Here is a 24,859-nt window from a genome sequence, read left to right as displayed (position 1 = left end):
GGAAAAGATTGCGTGGGTCACCGTTTGCAGTCCCGAAGAGTATCTGTCTGCCCGCTCCCGACACAGCGCGTGAAAACCTCTCAGGAGACTCCGCGCGCGGCGCCACAGTCAACATCCGCTACAGGGTGGGGGGATTAAACGTCAATCCGCTCTTCCAGCGCGGCAGACAGCAAAGGAGGGCAGACATGTCGGGACATGAGAACGGCAGAAAAGGCGGCAAAGCCCGCGCAAAGGCAGCGGGCTAGCCTCAATTCCCACATGGACATTGGAGTTTCGTTTTTCTTTTACTTCATCCACTTTTCGCCGTGGCTTACACTTGTCGGCAACATATCGATGTTAGTTTTCAGGGCCTTCGATGAGATGGTAAATGTGACTGTGTTTGTTTTCTAAGGACCTCGTCGTGGGAGTTATTTGAGATGTGGTTGGTCTTTTTTTTACTTAATTTGTTAATTTACAGTGAGACTGTCGTTTTCAATCATCAGCAAATTGATTGGCAAATGCATGCAATGAGCTACCGGGAGCCTAGTGAGCGTACGTCAGCTCAGCTGTTACTGAACATCTCAGAAATAGTGGCGAACATGAAATCTTTTTTACGAAAGTGCTTTCTGCGGACCCGCGAGTTAGCATTAGCGTCTTATTCCATTTTCAGCTTTACCAGTCAAGTGTAGCGCATTCCTTCGCATTTGGGGCAATGATGAAAAGCTACCGGGACATTTGTTGCATACACTTGGCACTGAGGCATCTAACTGTACACCAACAAGCTAAAGCTGCACGCTGTCTGCCGCGGTGGTGTGGGGGTTACAGTACTCGGCTTCTGACGTCATTTGTTCGATCCCGACCGCGGCGATCACATTTCAATGCAGGTGATATTCTGGAGGCCTGTGCTCGTTAAAAAAATACCAGATTGCTAATATTTCAGGAGCCCTCCACTACGGCATCTCTCATAATCATATCGTGGTTCTTGTGCGTAAAACCACGGATATTATATTATTATCAAAAGCTGCTTGTACGCAACCTAATAGTGCTTACATGGCAATAAACCACGGATATTATATTATTATTAAAAGCTGCTTGTACGCAACCTAATAGTGCTTACATGGCAATGATATGTCCAGCAGGCCAAATTAAGCTTTACACGCCAGGCAACGAATGCCGCGCACAGCGATCTCACCCTAATGTCGCATTCCACAACGACTATACAGCAAGGTGAGCAGAAGCATCCTATCTGTGACGTCAAAACAATTGCAGCGCACCTCTGACCTGTACCTATAGAGGCCCTCGCGACCAATGTCTGTGCTACGACATAAATCATACGAAAAAATCCAATACTAACATGGGTTGTGTGCTCGTGCCAGTGTTTCGACAAGTGGACTTGTCGTCAAGGCTCTGTTCAGATGTTCTTCATCGCAGGCTTCCATGTTACCTTTCCTTCTATCTTTTTTTATTTATATAAATCAAAATTACAGGAGTATAAGGCTTTTAAACATAGTACACTAAATTAGCATCCACTTTAGTTCAATTAGTGATGTGGGTTTTTTAAATTTCATGTCTACAGAACAAAAAGAAATTTAAACGTAGACGTAAAGCTAGCAGTTTCATTTTAATGAGTCTTTGGCATGGCTGATAGCCTAGACAAACCAATGGACGAAGCATTTAGTCACTGATCGATTATTGCAACATTTCCTGTGGCACCTCCACTACCTTCTTTGTACTATGTAATGTACTACAGCTGAACCTCTTCATAAGAGACATGCACTGGACAGTGAGTCTTTTCCGTTATAAGAGGTGTCTCTTATAAGCAGGGTACTTTATATGCACTTTTTTATCAGCCCCTATTTCACTCTAGGCACACTAGTGTCTTTTTTATCTGTTAGTCTCTAAGGGTTTAGATTGCACTTTATAACGGTCAAGTTTCAGATATGGTACAATGCCTCTCTAGATCTTTTTCTGGAGCACCATTCATATTGCGGATGTCTCAATATAAATAGTTGTTAACATTAGTGCAACTGTCAATGCCACTACAGTTCACATCGCTGATATACGGGCTGCACCGCAGCATGCAACTATTTGAAATGGGGTGGACCGTTTGGTTGAGTATTGCAAGTAGTCGCTTTCATTGGCTGACTCGAGTCGTAAGCCGTGCACTCATACTGGCATAAGCTACCATTGTCTCAACTTACAGCAGCATCTAAGTGAATTGTTTTGCCATTCACCACTGCACACTTCAGGAATTTATGGAAAGTATGTTACAAAGCAACTTCCATATTTCGTTTTCATGCTGCGTGGTGTGGAAAAAAATTAATTTTATCATTTCGTATAACCTGAAAGTTTATTTTCTGCTTCAGGGTGAACTGCTACGATGTGTTGACTGCCCAAGTACCTTTTGGTGGTTACAAAATGTCTGGCATTGGCCGTGAGCTTGGAGAATATGGCCTTGAAGCTTACACCCAAGTGAAATCGGTAGGTTCACGGGAAGCTTAATTGGCTGGCAACTATTTTCAGTCTATAGCCAGCTCTAAATCCCAATGATGAGACTGAAGCAAAGGGAACTAGTCTTCCCCCTTCATTATTTTCTCCTGCTTCCAAAGACATGACCAACTTCCTAGTTATACAGCTACAGTTCGCAACTGCTGTGATAACACTTCTGTGTAATGGCACTTCAACTTTGGCCACAGGCACTCTCTTGAATGCTTTTACTTTTGCTCAGTGTTCTTTGAAAAGCACACCAAAGAGTAGTATGGAATAATTTAGGTCTTATGTACTTCAAAGACATTTCTCAACCACTTAGTGGAAAGTATTTTATATGACAAAGTATGAACAATATTTACACCTCGCATGGATGAATTTATAACTGTGGAAAATTGAATTGGCTGACTATACATTTTTTTTTGTAATGTGTAGGTATGTTTCAAGTTGGCACATGTAATACACTGGAAAATCACTGCCATCCTAACTGTTGAAGTTCTCAATATACTGCAAATAACAAAAGCAATAATATGAAGCTTATTGAATGCTACTTACCATGTTTTCTTTTTGTACCTTCAGGTGATCATGAAGATCGGACAGAAAAACAGCTAAGCTAAAATATACATCACTTTGTTATGTTACATATAACCTGTATATTTTTATATTCCTAGTTGAATAAATGATTGGAATTTCCATATTTGTGTGTGCATCACAATAAGTGCTCCATCCCTGTGGCTCACATCACTGTTAATGAGCTCAAAATATGACAAGATTAGCAAGGAGACTTGCAGTGTAGACACTGGGCAGCCACCACCACCAAGAGGCGAGATATGTTTTGTTGCGATTTATTTCTTCAAGCAATAGCTAGGGACTCTACCTAGCGACATAGAAGTGTGACCGGTGTAATAGGAGCTGCATACAATTTTCAGGATAAAGAGGCTTAGATATGAAACTACTATTTTTCCATGCCAAAGGACGACTGCAGTACAGCAAGCGTGTGTCAACAGCTTCACAGTCCTTCGTACGTCACTACATTCTTGTCCGTCTCGTGCAACCGCACACAAAGCTGCAGCTCCTTGGGCAGCACCTTGTGCAGCCGCTGCCAGACAAACACTGCTACATTTTCTGTTGTGCTGAAAAAAAATGTCATGCCAGCAGTATTACATGGCATGCAAGCATTTGTGTTTTCAAATGAAATTGACTTCTGTGAAAGCAGCTCAAGAGTTTTTAACTGGTTATTTCCGGAGGATCTGGCAGCAGTACAACTGCCTAAGACTGCAAATAAGGCGTACTGGGTCTATAAACTGAACCCAATGACATAAGTGAAGCCATGTAGTCTCTACCATATAACCATCTTCTAGCAATACAAAGTCTTTTTTTTTGCACAGCCAGCATGCTCTAACCTACCTCTTTCATTTTACTGAGCCGCCCCCCACCATTTTGGTAGGGGCTGAGACAACCACTATTGACCAGAAGCATAGCTTCACAGCACAGCCTCACTTTTCTGCCAGGGGAAGGGCATGTGCAGGGGTGTCGTGAAAAAGACTGTTTGAAGCCAGTTGCATTCTCTAGAAGCCCTCTTTTAAACTGCCTAATTTTCATGAATATATATAGTATGCAACTTTTCTGTATTATAAGGGAATGCATGAACTGGAAATAACTTGTGTTAGTTCATACCTGACTGCTCTCTGAAAGTATGGCACATCTTTGTCCAAATTCTTGTGATCAAGAGCATCCATCACTTCACTCTGCAATGGCCATACATGTTTTAGACAATGCATGTTGGTCCTTGTTTGCATAGCGGAATTCGTTATACTGCACCATGCACTGTCACTGCAAGTACACAATGCATACAGAATGATTTGGGCACTGCCCAAAGCTTCGCACAGGACTAGCAATGAATAGATGTGGTTTAAAAAATAGTTTTTTAACTGTTCAATTGTGGGCATAATTTCGCCGACTGTTTTAAGAGTGAGCTGAGTATTGAAAGTAGAGTTGCTAAGCAATTGTTCTCGCACCAACTTGTCTCGAGTTGTTCAACACATGAACATTTCATAAATTGAAAATAAAAGTGTTTGATGTGTGATGGACTAAATATTTGTTGGATTCTCCACAGTTATTTAACTTGATCTGGAAATACTTGTACAGCCTTACTCATTAAGCAGTTTGTGGACATGTTAAGAAATTGATATTATGGCTTGTAGTGGTGGAAACTTGCCCAAGGCTATGGCAACAATTCGGACCTTTCTTGCTGAATACTGCTGTTTGAAGCAGAATTTAGGCATAGCAATGCAGATAATTTTCCTAGCGACCTGATTATTATTTTTCTCGTAGGAGGTAAACATTATTTTTTTACTACCTTAACTGGTCCGTTAATCTTGTTAATCCAGTCTTCATTTAGTAGTTTGCCCCCTCGCTTGTGGTTATCTTATATCTAAGCAGATTTTTGCCATATTTGCACATGATGAGCAGGTAGTTTTCAGTATCAACTTCAATAAGATAAAAATTCAGGCAAGTTTGTCTTCTGTAATGAGTAAGCCTCTGCACAAAACATACCAAATCTTTAATGATGAAATGAATGCTAACAAAATGAACACATATACAACACACAAATATACTAGGATTGCAAAAGAAGGAATTGAAACTTGACCTGTCAGCCTTATAGTTTCAGCTAAGGGTAGAAAAGTCAAGAGGGCTGACCTGTATATATTTCTTCAGGTCTATGATGTTGATTACCATTCCTGTGGCTGTGTCCACCTGTTGCGGCAAAGTGCAAACCAGAAAAAAAAAATCGTACCTTGCATGTCCTGATAAGCTAGAAAATATGTACACCACTTACAGGGCCAGTGACTGTGACTTCCACTGAAAAGAAATGTACGCTGCAAGTAATAACACTCATGGATACTGGTGACAAATCTTGCATACCACAGAAAAACAAAATGCTCACATTTGTAGTTGTGACCATGACCATTTGGGTTGTTGCACTTTCCAAAAATGGCAGCATTTTGAGCATCTGAAAGGGATGGGCTGCAAACAGACACAAATGCTGTGACCTTAGAATAAGGTCAGCTTTTTTCATGCAACGCTGTGTGCCGAATGTTATGTTTAGAAAGTACACATGGTATAATTGCCCTCTGTTATACAGAGAGTCAGTAGAGCAAGTGCTGCATTATCACCAGACAAGTTTTCAGGCGGAATTGAGCTTATAATGATAGCCTTCCATCTAATCCTTTAGCTTTAGTGTATATCTTCCAATGCCCTGCCGCGGTGGTCTAGTAGCTAAGGTACTCTGCTGCTGACCCACAGGTCACGGGATTGGATTCCGGCTGCGATGGCTGCATTCTCGATGGAGGCGAAAATGCTGTAGGCCCGTGTGCTCAGATTTGGGTGCACAATAAAGAACCCTAAATGGTCAAAATTTCCAGAGCCCTCCACTACGGCATCTCTCATAATCCTATGGTGGTGTTGGGACATTAAACCCCACATAACAATCAACCAAACCAAAATCTTCCAATATTTCAATCTTCTCACAAGACCAATTCAAAAGCTATGCATAGGCTAGTTTACAGGCATGGGCGTCTGCAGGGGGGTGCAAAAGGGGCACTTGGCCCCCAAGTCACACCAGAACTTGCCCACACCCAAGCAACACCTGCGCTCTCCCCCTCCCCCATACACGATGCAACGCTGGTTTGCACCTCTCAAGAAAAAAATCCTGCTGATGACCATGTTTTCAGAGTGATTTAAGGCATTCAATGTTAACCTGAAGCAGTGAATTCCTATTCTGCAGTGCCCACGGTTACTGTGAAGGCTTCTTGAAAGGTGCATATCAGGAACTTCCACGTGGCTTTGGTGGAGTTAGACAGCATAATACGATACAAAGGAAGTACTGCCCAAAAACACATCAGATATACACAAATGCGAGCATTGCTTTGATGCTTCTATAGTAACTAATTAAGAAAAAGTGTCATACACTTAAGATGAATCATTTTACAGCGAAAGCTGTTCTGAGATCACAACTCTGGTCACACACAGTTGTCCGCTGGCGCCGCTGGTGTCCGTAACTACATAGCTCGAAATTAGAAAAAAACCTAGCACCAAAGACACAGTGGGGCTCGAAACCTGGGTATGCTGGTTGCCAGCCCAGTATTCTACCACTGAGCTATGCTGGCACTTGTGACTTGTTGGCAAACTTGCCTTACGCATGCTTGCCTAACGCAAGTTTGCCTAAGTTGGTTGCCTAAGTTGGCAAACTTGCCTTAGGAAAGCAATCGCGTTAATACGATTTATAAAGCATTTTAAAACAGCAAAAGAACAACCAGTCGTCTCATAACGCAAATAGCGTAACGAGTCTGTCGTCCAATGCTCCAACCCATTACAAAAGCTTGTTTTGTTCCCCTATTAACTGTGGCGCATACCCACTTCAGCCATAATTCTTCATCGTCGTCAGCCTCAGCATGAACAATTGGCATGAAATTCTTTCCAAAAGTTTTAACGGATACCACGCTTCTTAGAAGAATGATGAAAAATAGCATAGCGAATGCCGGCCTACAACCCAAAAGTTTAATATTGGCGCCCTAGTGGATATGAAGCAAGTGTGCTTGCAGTAGTTACCCAATGAGTATTTTGAAAAGGCTCCCAAAAGCTGCTCTTCTAGCTTTCGCTGTGACTGCTACACCTTCCACGCAAGCGTGTTGTTTTCTTTGTATTATTGTATATTTGTACCAATATTTTAAAAAAATCCAGCATAGACACGTGATATCTGGGCACTGTATTTGTCAACCCCAGCCATGCGTGCTTTCGCCCAACATTTATAGAACTTGTTCAGTTTGAAAACTCTGCAGTGTTGAGCGGGGCGGGCCACTTGCATAGTGGTGACTAAAAGTGGCACTGTTGTCGCAACAGGCTTCAGCTAGTCCAGCAACGTGCATCAGATAGAGTATGTTTTTCGCTGCGATTGCACTCGGTCCGCGTGTTGCAGTACGCAGAGTGAAGATATTTTGCATGCGGTTGTGTTTTAAATAGCGTAGATGTTTGTTCGTCTGCAATGCCGACTTGTTGTGTGCCTAAGTGCCCGAGGCACTTCTGACCTCCACGTGACCTGGCTCTTCGTGTAGTGTGGGATCACGCTATTCCTCATCTCTAAAAGGCTGTCAGGTAAATCGCGAGTTTGCGATGTGCATTTTTATGCCGATGACACCTTGAAAACCTACACAACATTCTTGATGGGGAAAATGTCCCACATGCTCACGATAGTGAAGTGGAGGCTTGTATGGGTAATTGTACCTAAAGTTTTTCGCGACCTCCTGTGGTATCTTCAAAGCCACAAAAAAAAAGATTCCAGATCAAGAGAGGATGGACGAAGAAAAATGCTTCATTAAAGTGCATTAAATCGCCACGCAAGCCTGAAAACTGTGCGGATACGGCAAGCGGTGCACTCACTTTTGAGTGTCGCATCTCACTTTCGACGACGACGGTAATGCCATTCCACACAATGATTTTGCAACTATTTTCAACGACTACTTTACATCTGTGTTTACAGTGGAAAACTTTTTCAATATGTCTTATTCCCTAGAGGTTAGCTACGAGTACATGAGCCCTATAAATGTTACATCTGAGGGAATAGCGTCATTAATCAACAAATTGAAAATATCCACTTTATCTGGGGCAGACAGCATTAACTCGAAAATTCCTAAAATAACAGTTATCCCGTCAAGTATATTTCTCGCTCAAATTTTTCAGCATTTGTTGAGCACAGGTTAAATTCTATACGATTGGAAAATTGGCAAAGTCATTCCCGTTCACAAATCGGGAAATAAAAATAAGGTTAGTAACTATCTACTGATATCACTAACTAGTGTCCCCGGTAAATTACTTGAATACATCATTTTCTCAAATGTCTCATTGTCTAAATGTAACTTGGAATCTAATAATTTTTTTTTCATAACCAACATGGGTTTAGAAAATGTCATTCATGCAAAGCGCATCTTTTAGAATTTACTAATGACTTATTCTGACATGCTGATGACAATTCTCAGACCGACTGCATATTCATAGACTTTTCAAAAGCATTCGATCGTGTCGACCACTGTTGGCTCATAGAAAAGCTTTCATCACTAAATATTGATTCCTTAATTGTCTCCTAGTTTCGAAACTTCTTGTCATTCCGCAAACAGTTCGCAATCATCGAAGCAACTTCATCTCCCATATCTGACGTTTCTTCTGGTGTTCCACAGGGGAGCGTCTTAGGCCCTCTATTTTTTCTTATATTCATTAACGACCTGTCATCCCAGATAGCATTCAAAATCAGATTGTTTGCAGACGACTGTGTGCTATATAGAAAAATTGATATGGTCGGTGACCATAGGGCGCTTCAACGTGACCTTGATCGTATAACACATTGGTGCGATCAATGGCTTATGAGCTTGAACACTAACAAATGAAAAATTATGAATTTCAGGCAAAAGCTATCGATTTACGCATTTACATATTCCCTTAAGAATGACACTCTCTTAACTACATCTTGCTACAAATATCTTGGTATTCATTTCACACTTAGCCTATCGTATTCTACGTGCATAGACAAAATAACTGCAGAAGCATTGCAAACATTAGACTACCTAAGACGTAACCTTATCAGCACACCTGCGACTACTCGCAAGCTCGCCTACCAAACTTTCATACGCCCTCGGCTTGAATACGCATCAGCCATCTGGTCTCCCCACCAGGACTACCTTATAAAATCCATTGAAGCTGTCCAGAATGGTGCAGCTCACTTAATTGCTCATGAATACAACAGACTATCTAATATAACAAAAATTAAGCATTCAATTTCACTTCCACACCTTCAGACACGTAGGAATATTTCTCTAATCTGCTTGCTACACGAGACAATTTACACTAACCGTCAAATCACGTTGCCTCTCACAAAACCACATCGCTCTTCGAGCCGTCTCAATAATAGCATGTGCTTTCAATGCTTTTCAGGGCAAACGCTCGCATATAACAACTCTGCACTTCTTCGGGGCATAAAAATGTGGAACACACTACGTTCTAAACATAGCAACACATGAGGTATTTGTATAAATAAATACTGAAAGTGTTCGATTGCTGTCTGCGAGTTGGCGGAGTATCGACAGCTCTTGTACCCAGCCAAACAAATTTGCTCAGACCCGATTGGGAATTTCCAATCAGATCTGATTAGAACCACTTGAAAATTTCCAATTGTGTTTTGGGACACTAATTGGAAGATTCCTGTGGGTTTAATAAGTCATCCTGTTTGGTTTGAATGGGACTGACCAATAGAACCGATGGGTTACACCATCAAAATCGAAATGGATCAACCAATTAGACTAGCAGATGAGCCCAGTTCACCAATTGAAAATAATATAGAGTTGTAATTGGATTTATCAATTGTCTGACCAACTCAAACCATCAAAAGCATACACGTAATCCAAATGGTTTGACCAATTAGATTGATTGGTCAGACCAATCTGTGTAATCGGAAAGACCGTGTTGCTCTGAATTAAAGGTACGACCTGTTAATCTTGTTGGAGACGCATCAAAGTTAAGAAGCCATATTGTTGGATTGCATTACTGTGAAATGAAAAATTTCTTTACTATTGTCATGTTCATTTCTCTAAACATAACCTTGCTCAACATGCCAGTAAATTCAGCCTAGTAAAGTTGTGCAAGGTCCCAAGAACAATTGGGTAATTTTTGTGGCCAGCTGTAAAGTGAATCGATCAGAAATAAATGGCACACTTTGTCAACCATATTAAAGCGCAAAGATATTTTATTTCAGTAGTATTGGTGTAATCGCAAGCACTTTTCTATGAACTATTTTCTTGTTTCACAGCTTTACTCATACCTGTGATGAACTATTGAAACCAATTGACAATCAGTGAAGTTCAATTATAATAAATTGGTGAAATTCCCATTAGAACCCTATCTGGTATAAAAGGTCCTCAGTGCATCCCTATTCATAAATTTTACTGTAAAACTCTATTAATCATTCGATCACCCGGAACCCTCATGCATTTCTCTTGACTGGATATTAAATATAAATAATACCAATTCATTATGCAATGAGGCCCTCCCAGAACTGTTCTATATAGAGTACCAATTGAACCTGTAACAACCTGTAATTGGTCCTATATATAAAAATATAAAATTGAAGGCCTGTATAATGATAAGGCCTGACATTTACAAATACCCAAACATTCAATTGGAAGAACGATCTTTCAATATGGATTGACCACAATTAAAATTGCACAAACATTTGGATTATGGAAAATTCTAATGGAGTGGCAAAATAAAAAATTTGCACCAATTTCCGTGACCATTTAGAAGTATTAATTTCAATTAGGCTATCCCATTGAGATTCAAGGTCCCAATCGGTTTTAGCAAATGGGGGCCATTTGGTATCGTCATGCAGTTGGACCAAGTGACTTTTTTTTTTTTTACTATGTTAGAGAACCAATTGAAGAAGAGCCCATGGGCTAGCATTGTAATTTGAAACTTCAGAGCATATCCCATTGAAACCTATTAGATAATGGGTCACACCAACTGTGGCCGCTTGAGACCAACTGGAATTCCTAATCGGTGGCAATGGTTTTTTTATTTGGCTGGGTATAAACCTGATATGATATAAACCTGGGTTTGTGGCCTCTCGTGCAGTAAAGGCTGAAGAGCACAAATGCGTCACCGTCGCAGAGGATATGTCAGTGAGTGTTAGTGCGCATGGGCGTGTTGCAAAAACATTTAAACTGAACACAGAAAGCAGCTGCTATTAGTATTAACCTGGAGTTTATAATTGATAATCTGCATAGTTTGTTCGAAGCTAAACCTCTCGATCTCAATGAGCTCCCTTCTGCCACTTGCGCAGATGAGCCAGCAAAAAAAGAAAAAGAACTTAAACAGATTGAGTAAAAAGGGTGTAGTTTTGTCCCACAACAATAATTGTCGTTCGGCTTGCTTGTGCTTCCTTTCTAAAAAAAAACTCGGTGCTGGCCACTTTCCTATTGAGAACTTCATGTAGTGCTCGACCCGCGGCGATAGTGCAAGGAATTAAAGGACTTGCACTATCTCGCGGTCCTTTCAAAAAGACTTAACTTTTATTTGATTTTTTTTTTAGAGTGTAGAGTCACAACCGCTGTATAAAAAACAAAAAAAAAGCTTTTTTTTTTTTTTTTTATCCAGCGGCCGTGGTAGAGAGCGCGAATCGCTGCCTTTCCGAGACGTCGCACTGTCATCACACGTCACGGCGATGCCACCCTCTCGATATAACAACCGAAAGTGCCTTTTTAATATTATAAAAGTATATGCGATGCAGTGTGACAGCACTCTTTTTAGAGTTCTCCAAACACGTCTCCTTATCGACAGCAAATCCCAAAATATTCAAAATTCGTGCCGTACAAGTGAAAACTGCTGTGCGTCCGGAATTGGCTACAAATACTCCAACCATCACAGGATATAAATCAAATTCTATATGGATGCTTCCGTTTCGGTGAAATTTTGTATGTGCTTAGTTATCGCCTTCAGTTCGTGTCGTGATTTACTTGTGGAATTCTCTATCATGTCCTACACAGCCGTCCTCCATGGTCAAAACTCACTAAAAGATATGCCGTGAGCATTATGACTGGACAAATATGTTTGCACCTCTGTGGTTCGACAGTGCTCTGAGCACGCTGCTTTTCCTTCCGATCTCGAGCATTTTAAATAGGCGCTGTCACCTGTGCAAGCGATGCGAGGCGCTGAATGATTCAATCCGCGTCACCGATGCAACAGGTGTCGCCGTCGCGTTCCTGCTGCACCCGTCCCCCATGATCTGGCCACAGAACACCAGAGAACGGAAATTGTACCTTTGGGCTGTTGTATCAAAATAACATGCAAATACGTAGCGGCGGCGTACTAAACTGCAAAACGCGAGGCGAGATAGCGCTGGTAGTACTATCATCATCAAATAATTGACGCAGTTTTTGTTGTCGGTACAGTGTAGTTGTCGGGCACGGAGGAAGAAAAGGTAAGGAGAGGCCCTGACGTCACTCGTTGTGAAGCCGCGATGAAGCCGGAAGTCGGCCATATTGACTAGGCAAATTCTCCTCTCTTGTTTACATATGGATACACTAGGAACAACTCTGGCGCTAGTGCCTACGGGAGCTGCAACGCACGGCGCTTCAGAGAGCATGGGAATGATGGGTAGCACACACATTTGTCTAATCTTCGTACTTCTGCCCTGCTTTTAGCTTCGTTTGTGTTCGTGTGGCTTGAAGCTGTTTTCTCACAAAACAAAAAAATCAGCAAATGTTCAGTGATTGTGCTTCACCAACTTATTTTTTAAAGCTTATTTTTTTAACCCAGGTCACAAAGTTTAAAAGGTTTTGTTCTTTTCTTTAAAACAAAACCGTAACCAGCAACAAACGAAGCCGCAAGTACGATTCTCCACCCACAAGTACGAAGACTAGGCAAATGTGTGTACTACCCATCATTAGAGGTGTGCGCTGAAGGGTCGGCGCGCCGTCGCCAAAAATTTTTGCTGCGCTGCCGCCTCCGACGCCAACCGATCGGCGCGCCGCCGTCGCCGACGTGTTTAGTCGGCGCGTCATTTAAATAAGTTTTTTTTTTCCAGCTTGTCTACGTTTATTTTGCATCTTCTGTCACCAGTCTGGCCTTAATTCTGTCCACTTCGCAAATGCATCAAAATTGGTTCAGCTGCCATTTCAAGTTAGATAGGTGGGACTATAACAAAAAAAAAAAAAACCTTGTCGAGTGCTCGTAATAATGTTGGATTATATTTAAACGTGAATTTTAAGATACTTTTGAGTTCACTATATTTCAGTGAATCCCGTTCAGTGACATCACCAACGGTGGTTTTTGGCGATGACTGTCGACATATTCTAGCTGACGAGAATATGTAATATGTGAGGTGGGCTTTGAACAATGATGAAGGATGGGAAAGTCGGTACTGGAATATTCATAATTATGAGTATGCAAGCGAGTCGAAGAACAAAGCCAGTTCAAATGCGAAGGGGGGGGGGGCAGAACTGCGGAAAGTCGGTACTGGAATATTCATAATTATGACTGTGCAAGCGAGTCGAAGAACAAAGGCAGTTCAAATGCGAAGGGTGGGGGCCAGAACTGTGGACGCGCTAGGTAGAAGCGCGATGTGTAATGAAGATATTGTTATAACTGAGGAAGGACTAGCTGTTTAGGGCATATTTACTAAAAAAAAAGATCAGTTAAGAAACTGGACTACACGCATGGCCTTTAATGAACAAAGAAGGGAAAATGAAAATTAATATACGAAATGCTCCATCAAACAGGAACGATTTCACTGTATCCGCAGGTTGAGCAGGATCAACAGTATCGAATGAAATAATGATCTCCATAAATTAAGTTTGTGTAAAGTGTAAACTAACCCACAGAAGATGAATGCGGACAAAACACTGAAGCGTGGGCTTGTATTTTCAAGGCGCTTTGTCCTCCACACCGTGCGTTGTTCCACGCCGCGCTATCAAATCAAGTAATCTGCGTTTCCTTCACTTATTATCTCGGACCTAAATCAACTAACTATAGATGCCGATTTGTCACAACCTTGTTTCAAAAAGGACACCACATACGTAGCTTGCTCGGCGAGTTCGTTCATAATATTTTTGGAAGAACAAGCTAAGGAGCTCCAGCTGACAGGGCATCAAGCGACATGTTTATGGCGGAAAGTCTACAAACCAATGTACCAGAAGCGCATTTAAGAAAACTAGGCTGAGGTGTTCCACAGCTGCACACCTAACACTACAAAAACAAGAAGCATGTCAAAATGGTACAAACAGCACACTTCCATGATCAACGCCACGTGCACCCGCTATCTAGCAACGTGAATCCCTTATCTAGCTGTAAGGACAACTGAAGGACCACTTATACATGCGTTTCACTTTGCCCTTTTTTGTTTGTTTCTTAAGGTTTCAAAATATTCGCGTTCAATCTATTTCTTCCTTTGCCAATGACACTGATATATTGGGGACGCAGAGATTAGCAGAGAGGTCAGTTTTGTGCCTGAAGAATGTTCACACTAGGCGTCGACCTGTCTGATCTCTGTAGACACGGCCGCATGACAAAGGAATTTCTTTCGAATCATTGTATGTCATTGGCAAAGGAAAAAAATATTGAACGCGAAACTCGTGAAGCCTTCGAAATAAAAACAGAGAGAAGTGTCATGTGTGATTGATCCCACAGCTTTCCTCACAGATCAACTTGGTGTTGATATTTTGGTGCTCGATGAATATCGGCTGCTTCATACCACCACCTTGAGACATTTTTTGTGCAACTGTGGTTAAGATAGCCTTTTTAAGCATGTGTTTCTGGTTAATTTTTGTAGGCGCTTTCTGTATTAAAATTTAACTTTAAGTCCAGCACTTGTCTTTTCTGGTTCCTACGCAGCCTTCATGTTTTTCGTTGATTTGTTCTTGCGTAGATTGGTAAATATCATCCCTATTATCGTTATGTGGGCATAGCAACCACCCTTACACTCTTTCTCATTCTCCCAAATTTCGTCATCGTGAACGCCCACAAAAGGTCTTCATCAACAAGAACGAGAGATGTGTTACCATTATAAATCGGCAAATTCACTGATGAGTCTATCAGAGGAATTGAAAGACTCAGATTGAGGCGTGAATCGGAGTCTGAGTGAGTCCGCCTAAGTTATACTTAGGTAAGCCTCAGTCCGAGTGAGCCAGGCTGGGTTTTACCACGAAGACGTCTGAGTTCGAGCGAGTTCCTAGTTCGATTCAGCAAATTTTGGTTAGTCTGGGTCCTTGCGAGTCATATGCGAAAAAAAAAAACTTATTTAATGAGGTCGGCGTCTTTTTATTTTGCTGATCTATGGTTACAAATATTTATAGTCTCTTTTTATGGCGTACCTTGTAATTGTGTATGTGCCGGCTTGTAAAGCCACAGAATTAATTTCTAAATTGTAAATCTGTCTCATTCCCCACACCCTTGAAACTCGTTCCAGTGAAGGTCCTCAATAAAAGCCACTGGCTCATATCTTCGAAAAAAATGATAACCTCAACTTAAATGCACGGAATGAAATGGCGACACAAAATGCACCACTGAGATGAGATTTCAACATTATATAATGCTAACGTGACTAAAAAGTTAATGCATACTGCCTGTTTCTAAGGTGCACAGCTATTTGTAAATTTTTTGCAGTGTATTTGGTCACGGAGCCATTGCCGTTCGCGCCGGCGTGTTTTCACAATTTGAAGTTAGAATTTCCAACAAGACGTTTGGAGTATCTCCTAAAAAAAACTCATAATTTTGGTGATGTAATACTGATTTTAGGCATCGCTTTGGCTTCAACTTTATTGCCAATAGGTAATGCATTTATAGAGTACACCGTTCGCCGACTCTGACAAAGTATAATGAGCAATTTATGCTCATGCATGCTACAAAACTCGTATGATCTTTTCTCAGAGAAGAACGCATGTCGGATTGTGATAATAACTAGAGGGAAAACTGAATAATTATCCGTAACTTCGTTATTATGTATCTAGTGGAATTCACAACTGTTCGGAATAAATGAACATGGCTTTAGGAGGACATGAAAGTGGGTTGTGCAGCATGTTCTGGCACATGTGCAACTCCCGGGAGTTTCATTACGCAACATCGTGACTTACATTGAGGTTGATCTACAACTATGTCCCCAAATCAAAGGAAAATGAGCACTGTATTCCACCTTCATAAATCATGGGGCTTCCAAGGCGACAGAGCAGCACGATTCGCGAGCATCGAGTACCTCTACGCTCTCTCCTGCATTGAACTGCTTGTCCTCAGATGCAGCTTCCGTTCTTTGTATTAATAAATGTGGCGATTCAAAAATTACGGAGCGAAAAACAAAATATTCACAAGAACGAGAGAGACAGGACGGGCGCTTGTGAAGGCCCTTTTGATGTATTGTTTTGCGCTAATTAAGTTTACATCTCGACGAATTTCAAGTTTTTTTAATGTAGTGACAACACATGCTGTCTGCTTTTATATCATTTCCTGCCGTGTGCTACGTTGAAAGATTTCCGAATGGATTTCAAGGAGGAAGGGGGCAAGAATTAACACACCGCTCCTGCCGTGCGCGATGCTTAGTCATTGGAGAAAACAAATTCCTTCAAACTGTAATGCTGTCAAAGATTTTGTGACCCCCTCAGGAATTGAGAAGCTTTTAAACATTTTGCCAGAACGCTTGCCAGAACGACAGCATAGCAGCGCCGTTTATTTTTTTGTATTTTTTCTTACTCAAACTCTCTTCCATTCACAGTCAGGTTCGTGCGCGATGCTTAGTCACTGGAGAAAACAAATTCCTTCAAACTCTAATGCTGTCAAAGATTTTGTGACCCCCTCAGGAATTGAGGAGCTTTTAAACATTTTGCCAGAACACTTGCCAGAACGACAGCATAGCAGCGCCGTTTTTTCCTTTTGTATTTTTTTTCTTACTCTCTTCCATTCACAGTCAGGTTTGACACGTGGAAGCAATTTCGGCGGTTCCTCACCTGCCATTGTGTTTGCCCAGTCTATTCTGCGAAAAGCTTGACGACACGAGCTTTTCGAAGGCTCAAATTACTCATACCTGAGCTTTTGCGTTCTTTGTACGCCCCAAGGAATGCAGACAGGCTACATAACGCAGCAACGAGCTCTACTCTCCGGGTTTAGGGCCTGCAGCATAGATATCTGTATTATTTCAAAATTGAGCATTCGGTAGAAGCCTCTACTTGGTTGGGATAAAAAAAAACAGAAAACTTTCACCAATATTCATATTAAGAAACCCGATGTTTTGAAGCCTGATTGGCTTTTCTCTTCAGAAGTGAGAAGGCCCGAGATGTTTGCCACCACTCGTTGCAAGTCCTGGAAGTGGAGAAAGGCAGTGTCCCCAGTGGTGGGGTTGTTGTCTTCCACTATCTGCTGACTGTGCCAGTATTCAAAGGGGTGCCGCCGGCGAAAGTTTCTTTCCGTTTAGATCACCGCGGTGTCGAGACTGGTAGAGGTGTGCGCCGACTGGTCGGCGCGCCGCCGCCGAGAGTTTTCGCCACGCCGCCGCCGCCGACGCGAACTGATCGGCGCGCCGCCGCCGACGTTTTTCATCGGCGCAATCGGCGCGCCATTTATGCGCCAGCACTGACTTTTCACAGATTTGTCTTCTTTTTCATCTTGATTCATAGCTTCGTTTCACATTTTATGTAGCCAGTAGAAATCAGGCTTCTTAGTTATCTTCATCCAGCTTCAGAAACCGAGAGTACCACTATGAACAGTGGCACAAGTGCGGCGGCCGCTGCATGAAATGACATATTGGGCAAATTGACAAAAAAATAAATGTAACAGTTACAGTAAAGCATAGACATTGCCATCTTAAGCTTAAAAGCTTAAGATGTTTTTTTGTGTCGTAATTAGCTATGATTATGGTCATACGACGTTAAATGTAATGGCCCAGCGTTTTGATGCGTGCGAGTTCACCATAGCACTATTTGAATATTCATACGGATGCAAAACGGCATTATTATCAGTCCAAGATGGCAGCCTGTAATTGTGCCCGAAACAGTTCTTATATACAAAAGAAATGAAGTGGTAGCAGTGCAGCACGAATGCAGCGCATTAGATGAAGAACTACATAAAGCCCCGAAAGATGAATTCGAAAGGGAGAAGTTTAATGAAGATTAAAAGCGTCGAGTCCATGCTCGAAGCTACTCAGGGTACATCAGCACCTGTCCGCGGTGTTAAAGTCGATAATTTTCGAGGATGACCACTTATATGCAGCGTCTGAACATGCAGAAAATATTCACCATCTGTTTTATTCTTTAACTTATCTATTGGTACCGGCCTTTTAAGACATTGGATATCCGGGATGAAGATGCCAAGGCAGTAAGATGGCAAGAGAGGGAAAGGAATGCTGGGGGATTAACCATATCTTGGCATCCGGTTTGCTGCCCAGCACTGGGGGTGGAGAAATATGGGCAAGAAAGGGCGTGTAGAGAGACAGAAAGGAAAACGCATGTGCACTCAGGAGTAAGACGACAAACTTAACAGAGGATTTATTACATTCTGTACAGACAGGGCGAGAGATCTCTTACGAATGAGCTGGGTGGCTCACTATAAAGTGTGCGTTTTGACTAAATCAGGGAATGGGTCCAGAATGCGCTGTTGAATCACGAGACATACACACCATTTCTGACGGTGCCGCTCACGCTCGCTCAAGTCAAGATCTTTGATTGGGGCGTGGCCACCACACTGCACCTGTGACACCAAAAACCATTGTGATCGTCTCGTCGGACGTATTATGTTGTCGGAATGCCACCTCACTTCCGGCTAAGATGGACGATACACGGCGGACAGCAGGCTGGCAGCCCTTCAGTGACTTGTTTGATGAAAAAAGAACGCGGCCCTCCCCCGTCGGCCCAGGCGCCGCGCGCAACAACGGCTATCTAGTGGTGAGAAGTAGCGTAATAAGCTTGCCTGAGGCCACCAGTTTTAAAAATAACAAAACAAAATTAAAAAAAAAAACTTGCCAGTAGAGACTTTACAAAAGACGGCTGGATTCATCAAAAATGCAGAGACCGAAATTTGAGCGGCATGTCATATATGACATAGTCCAGCAAACTGGTTTTCATCACGTAACTTGAACGGACCTACTGGCACTGGGAGAGGTTAAGAATGATTGTCGCTGACAGATGTACTTCTGTTGCGAAGGTAATGCTCAAAATCAACCAAATAAATCTTTACATTATATTCAAGTCTTGATTAAAAAGTAAGTCAAGTTAGAAAGCTCCATAGGTGGCCAAATAATAAATTACTTCACCGTACTTTATGAAGAAGTAATTTGCAAATAAATAATGCAACCGCTGTTTAATTGACAATCAATGACATGACCGCAATCAACGGTATGTCGTCGTTATAAAAACTGGAAAGTTATATGTGGACACGATCGGGCGAATGCGGCGGAGAACGAATAGGTCACGCAATAAAAGCGATGTGATGTTGCACATTTTCATCTGAACAACTCCGTGCCCTTTTGCTTGCTCGTGATGTATTCGAGGAGCTAGCCAAGTGTCAGGTAGAAGTCAAGCAGAGTAGCCGGTGCTGATAAGAGCAACGTTTATATACACTATTTACACACTAAAGGTAGCGTAATACTATATGTTGATGGTAGCATCATGGAAGCTTAATGAAAGCTTTCGAGAGCTGGTTCAGAGCGTCTCGGTGCTCGCGTTTTAAGCCGTGGTCTTCCTAAAGTTCTCTGCAGGAGAAAACAATGGACAGTTTACAATAATCTGCAAGGCATCTTTTCTGTAAGGTTAGTTTTCCAACCAAAAACTCTCGTTCGCAGACTGCTTTTCTCGCTCATTTTGTTTTTGCCATACACCTTTTTGAGATCTTGTTGTGCTCGCGTGCCTTCGCTGGAATTTGGAGAGGTGACATTTTGTTGTACTCGCGTGCTCGCGTGCATTCGCTGGAATTCGAAAAGGTAAAGGCACATAGAGGGAGAAAAGCAGTCTGTGAACGAGAGTTTTTGGTTGGAAAATAAACCTTATAGGAAAGCCGCCTTGCATATCACTGTAAACAGACAGACTGCATGTCCATTCAGTCCAGGGCAGTCCAAAGAAATTGCCGTCTTCATCTTCGTCCCCCAAATGGTGGGGGTAGTGGTTAGAAGAAGGCGCCTAATTTCTGCAGCCCAGCAGGGAGCACGGCGCAGCGAATAAAGATAAAAAAAACGAGAAGGAGAAAGAGAGAGAAAGTCAAACACTGCCTTCTTTTCTACCCAGGAAATAGAAAGGATGCACGTTCAGTTCGCCACACGGCGAGAGAGAAACACAACATAGGTCATAATGCAATAATACGCACAACACAGCACAGTGCAATAACGTTGCATCACACGTGCAGAATAGGGCCTGCAGCGCTAGGCAGGCTAGAGCCTGGGGGAGTGGAAGACTTGAAAGCACCACAGAGTGTGGGAAACATACCTGACGACGAATCCCAACCTCTCGGCTAATTATTCAGCGCGTCTCGTGGCACGTCGAACAAATCAAGCTGCCTCGATTTCCGACAGCTCTTCCTAGGCCGTCAGTCAGGCGTGTCCAAAGAGTTTTTGACGAGGGGAGCCAACAGCCCTAAAGAATTCGAAGTATGACTTTCGTGTTGTCGCCTCTTTTGACGCACCTCGAGAGCGTTGACCCGGAACAAATCAGGGTAGGTGAGGTGACTTTCCGCGAACCTTACCTGCTTTCCAAACCAGTTACTGCATGCAAGCTTCCCATGAATGGATGAATGTGTAGTTGAAGAAAAAGAAAAAGACACTATCTTTCCTTGCGAGACCACAGCTCAGTCCCTTGAAGGGAAAGGGGAGAGTGGAGGAAATAGTTTAGAAGTAGGTAGGAGGAGAAGGTTTGGAAAGACGTGACAGTCATGGCTGCTAGAGCAGAAAGAGAATAGGGGCCGTCGGCAGGGCAGTCCGAGTCGTACAACTTGGAAATGTGGAGCTGCAACCATGTACGCAGATACCTATGGTCATTCCCACGAGAAAAAAAAAAAATTCTGGATCACCTTTCTTGGGCTAGAATACAGAAAACTAGCTAAACGAGAAAACTAAAATAAGTAAAAAAATAACCGATAATCTAACCACCCATTGTCACCACAGCTGCGGAAGGAAAGAAGCAAAAACGTAATCCGCAACCTCGTCACCAGCGGCTACACAAAGGCATTTCTTCGTAGAACACTGTGTATAAGAAAAGACACGGGAAACACGACACCAATGGCGCCGCAACGACGCCACGTGTCGACCAAACTTGAGCTCAGGGAACAGGGAACGAAGCACAATGGCAGAACACTGCGAGACCACTCGCAACATATCTGCGTCATACATACCAGTCCCGACGGCACGGTGTACAGCTCGTTGGGTTGTATTGTAGTCTTTCTGAATTCCTTGAAGTGCGCAAAGAGCGCGAAAGGTTGGGTACAAGGAACTTGAACATAGAAAACGACTTTGCCATCAAACCTTTTGCAGTGTGTACTGGACGAACGCAGCGACGGGTGACGAACGACAGGAATTCAGTTCTTATGCGCTTCAGAAATGACTATGAATGGAAAAGTTTTTGAATGGGAATGAAAAAAAAATAATCAAAAACATGGGTGTTGCTATGTCGGTGCAACAGAATTGCAAGCCTGTTGGAAAAAGATGGCAGCAATATCTCATAAAGAGACTGGAGAATTAAAAGCCTCTCTGATTGCCGAGAAGTAACAGAATTCTTCAATCACGTTACAGCTTGAATAAATTGATTTCCACGAGTGATGAAGGATCACGTATGGCATGAACGGTGCGTTTCTGCCTCCTTCCTTCTTGAAATATGGCCGCGACAATTTTCATGGTAACCTAAATTACGCAGCCACTGTTTAATTGGTAGCAAATGACATGACAAAACCCATGATCTGTGTCATCGCTACATTTTAACAAAACTTGAAATCCTGCCAGATGGCGCATTGCTATCGGGAAATTTCGAGCGCTAACTAATGCCTCCACGCGACGTTCACAAGCACCCGTCCTGTCTCTCTAATTTTTGTTAGCGCCTTGTTTGGCGCTCACAACTTTCCAGATCGCTACATTTATTCAAAAAGAAATTGAAGTGGCATCTCAGGGCACAAGCAGTTCAACGAAAAAGAGAGAGAACGGGTGCTCGATTGCTCGCGAATCGTGCTGTTATCTCGTCTTTGAAGCCACTTTAATAATGAATCCGGAGCTTTGCTCTTTTTCTCCGTTGATTAGGTACATAATCATAGATCAAGCTCGGTGTGGATTGCGATGTCATGTAATAAAGGTGACCTGGAGTGGCACATGTGTCACAACATGCTGCAGAACCCAATTCCATGCCTTCGTACCGTCATGCTCGTTTAATACGAACGTTTGTAGATTGGAATACAAAAACAACATGAAAAGACCGAGAAATATTTAATTCTTCCGTTCGTTAGTAATGTACTTCGTTATGCGTTTTTCTGTTCTCTGGGAGCGTATCACGAGAGTTGTGTAGCATGAATGAACATAAATTGCTGTTTCTATTTCACCACAGTCGTTGAACGGTGTACTCTATAAACGCATTATCTACAATAAACTTTGTGCCAGCACAATGCATGAAATGCTCAATTACATCGCCAAAAAAACGCGGATTTCACCGAAAGAAACTCGTAAACCTCATTAGATATTCAAACGTCAAATTTAGAAATAGCAGTGCCATGAACGAGATTAACTCCTTGGCCAAATTTCACTGCAAAAAGCGCTTGAATAACTGCACCTTGCAGGTATGCAATATACATTGCATGAGGTTTTAGAAGTGTGGTGACATTATTAGTTAAGGTTACATTGTTTTAGCGTTGAATTAGCTTTTTAGTCACGTTTACTGTGCTTTTAAAGTTAATATTTCACCTCATCGGTAATTTAGTGACGTCATTTCATTTCCACAACTTTAAATGAGAGTTATGAATAGTTGGTATCCAAGCATTTTTTTAAAGATATGTGACTGGTGTTTATCAAAGGACCAACCCTAGAACGAGTGCCGGGGAGGGGAGGGGGAGATATGAACAGTTTATAATTTGAAAAATAGTTTATAATTTGAATGAAATTCAGGATTAAAATTCCTGAATTTCAACTAATTCAGTAACCTGTGGCGGAAGAGCCTTTTGAATTTTCAGTTTCGGTTTCTGCGCCGCCGACGCCGCCGCCGCCGACGAAAATTGGCCGCACGCCGCCGCCGATGAAAAAACCGGCGTGCGCTGACAACGCCGCCGCCGCCGACTCTGGACGACCCCCACGCCGCCGCCGGTCAAAATCGCCTCGGCGCACATCTCTAGGGACTGGTATGGTGGCCAACCCGCTTACAAGTTCTGCCTTTGCACTCGGTCCACTGTTCATTTGACCAAAGTCATTCTTGTGCAGCCACATTTTTTCAAGCTGCAGGACCACTTGATGTCTCCTTCAAGCCCACACTTCTAAGTCTTACGACTCGCGTTGCCCTTCCATCGGCCCCTATCCGCTTTCTCTCTACCAGACATGGCCGTCAGATTCTTTCAAACCTTCTCATTCTACCTACTTCAAATCTCTCCCCCCCCCCCCCCCCTGAGCTGAGCACTGAGCTGTGCTCCCGCAAAGGCTTCAACCACACACATACATTCAAATTTTTTCATGGAAATTCTCGGTTTAGTTGGCGCACGCGATCCTGCACACGACGCCTTGCGCTTTTCCCGCAGGTCTTTGGACCAGCGGATGAAACTGCCGATGGTGGTGGAAAGCTTGTGGGAACGTCGACTCCTGCCTTCTTAACTTCTCTGGCGCCCAAGATGTAGGGGATCCACACGTGGCGTTGTTGCGGCGCGGTGGTGTCACATTTTCCCCTTTTCTCTTACGGAAGGCTCTGTGAATAAACGCCTTTAGAAATAACCGTTGATGCCAAGGTCACGGATTATTTTCTCCCCTCCTCCGTTGTAGTGACGAGTGGTGATTGGATGATTGGTTATTTTGATAGGAGTTTTCACGTTTGTTCAGATTTTTTTATTCTTGCCCGATAAAGGTTATTTCAAACATTTTTGTTCGATTATGGTTGATTTTCATGGGAAGCTAGCAGTAACTGGTCTGTGAGGCTGGTGGGATTTGCCAAAACTCGCCTCAATCACAGCTGGCAAGCACAGAACAAAGCTGAGCGACGGGTTATGAGAAGGCATGGAGATAGCATAGGAAGATGAAAGGACAGGATCTTTTGCGCAATTAAGCGTTGCTAAAGCGTTTGCGGCAGACATTTAATTTACAACTGTACATTACGCCCATTCCCCCTCCCCCCCCCCCCCGTCCCCAACACATTGTGCTAGGAGATAAGACTGGCGCGCGTCATAAATAGCCCCTATTTTTTGGACTCTATGAGCAAAAGGCAATTGAGCGGGAGGAGGCTACCGCCAGCCTATTAGAGCCAATGAAGGGCGACCTTCGAAAAAAATGGGAAGGGCGGACCGAGCTAGAGCTGCGGGTAAAGGAACTAATGGCGCTTTGCCACGGCCCCGAGCGGTGTGAGACAGAAGGCGTGGGTAGCGGAGAAGGCGACAGGCGGGAAGAAACAGGCGAGAAGGGAGGTCAGGCGGCCGCAGTGTCTGGCCACAGCACGGAGGCTCCGAGAACATACAGCTCGGTGGCGCAGCAGTCTTCAAGCAGGGCAGAAACACAGGACAGACGGCAGAGAGAGATACATGTGAAGCAAACAGGGGCGCCATCACAAACAGAAAGCCAGCGATTGGAGCGTAGAAGGGTCCTAGTGGTGGGGGACTCTAACGTGGCCAGGGTTAGGGATGGCGTCTTCAAGACAGTGAAGGAAGATGGGAGAGTCAG

General features: G+C 43.0%; 2 protein-coding genes across 5 annotated transcripts in view; one reads left to right on the top strand and one right to left on the bottom strand.

Moving 5' to 3' along the window:
• Positions 1-3,161, top strand: part of LOC119159477 (Aldehyde dehydrogenase) — a 58,799-nt gene extending 55,638 nt beyond the window's left edge. For all 3 annotated transcript variants that reach the window (XM_075865755.1, XM_075865760.1, XM_037412245.2), the window contains 2 exons: positions 2,346-2,460; positions 3,046-3,161. In XM_075865755.1, the coding sequence (XP_075721870.1) occupies positions 2,346-2,460; positions 3,046-3,078 (148 nt within the window). In that variant the 3' untranslated portion in view covers positions 3,079-3,161. The remainder of the gene's footprint in view (positions 1-2,345; positions 2,461-3,045) is intronic.
• Positions 1-12,588, bottom strand: part of pr (6-pyruvoyl tetrahydrobiopterin synthase purple) — a 31,611-nt gene extending 19,023 nt beyond the window's left edge. The window contains exons 1-6 of one of the 2 annotated variants that reach the window (XM_075865774.1): positions 12,198-12,558; positions 5,414-5,493; positions 5,306-5,328; positions 5,167-5,223; positions 4,144-4,214; positions 3,296-3,599 (exon numbers count right to left, since the gene is read on the bottom strand). In XM_075865774.1, coding sequence (XP_075721889.1) covers positions 3,476-3,599; positions 4,144-4,214; positions 5,167-5,223; positions 5,306-5,328; positions 5,414-5,493; positions 12,198-12,547 — 705 coding nt within the window. In that variant the 5' untranslated portion in view covers positions 12,548-12,558 and the 3' untranslated portion in view covers positions 3,296-3,475. Of the gene's footprint in view, positions 1-3,295; positions 3,600-4,143; positions 4,215-5,166; positions 5,224-5,305; positions 5,329-5,413; positions 5,494-12,197 lie in introns of those variants that run through there. The other variant, XM_075865776.1, reaches the window with a different exon arrangement.
• Between the last annotated feature and the right edge of the window lie 12,271 nt (positions 12,589-24,859).

Source organism: Rhipicephalus microplus, chromosome 1 (genome assembly GCF_043290135.1).
Source record: "Rhipicephalus microplus isolate Deutch F79 chromosome 1, USDA_Rmic, whole genome shotgun sequence".
Classification (NCBI taxonomy): domain Eukaryota; kingdom Metazoa; phylum Arthropoda; class Arachnida; order Ixodida; family Ixodidae; genus Rhipicephalus; species Rhipicephalus microplus.
The sequence above is the reverse complement of the archived record's forward strand: the minus strand, read 5'-3'. Positions and strand labels throughout refer to the sequence as shown.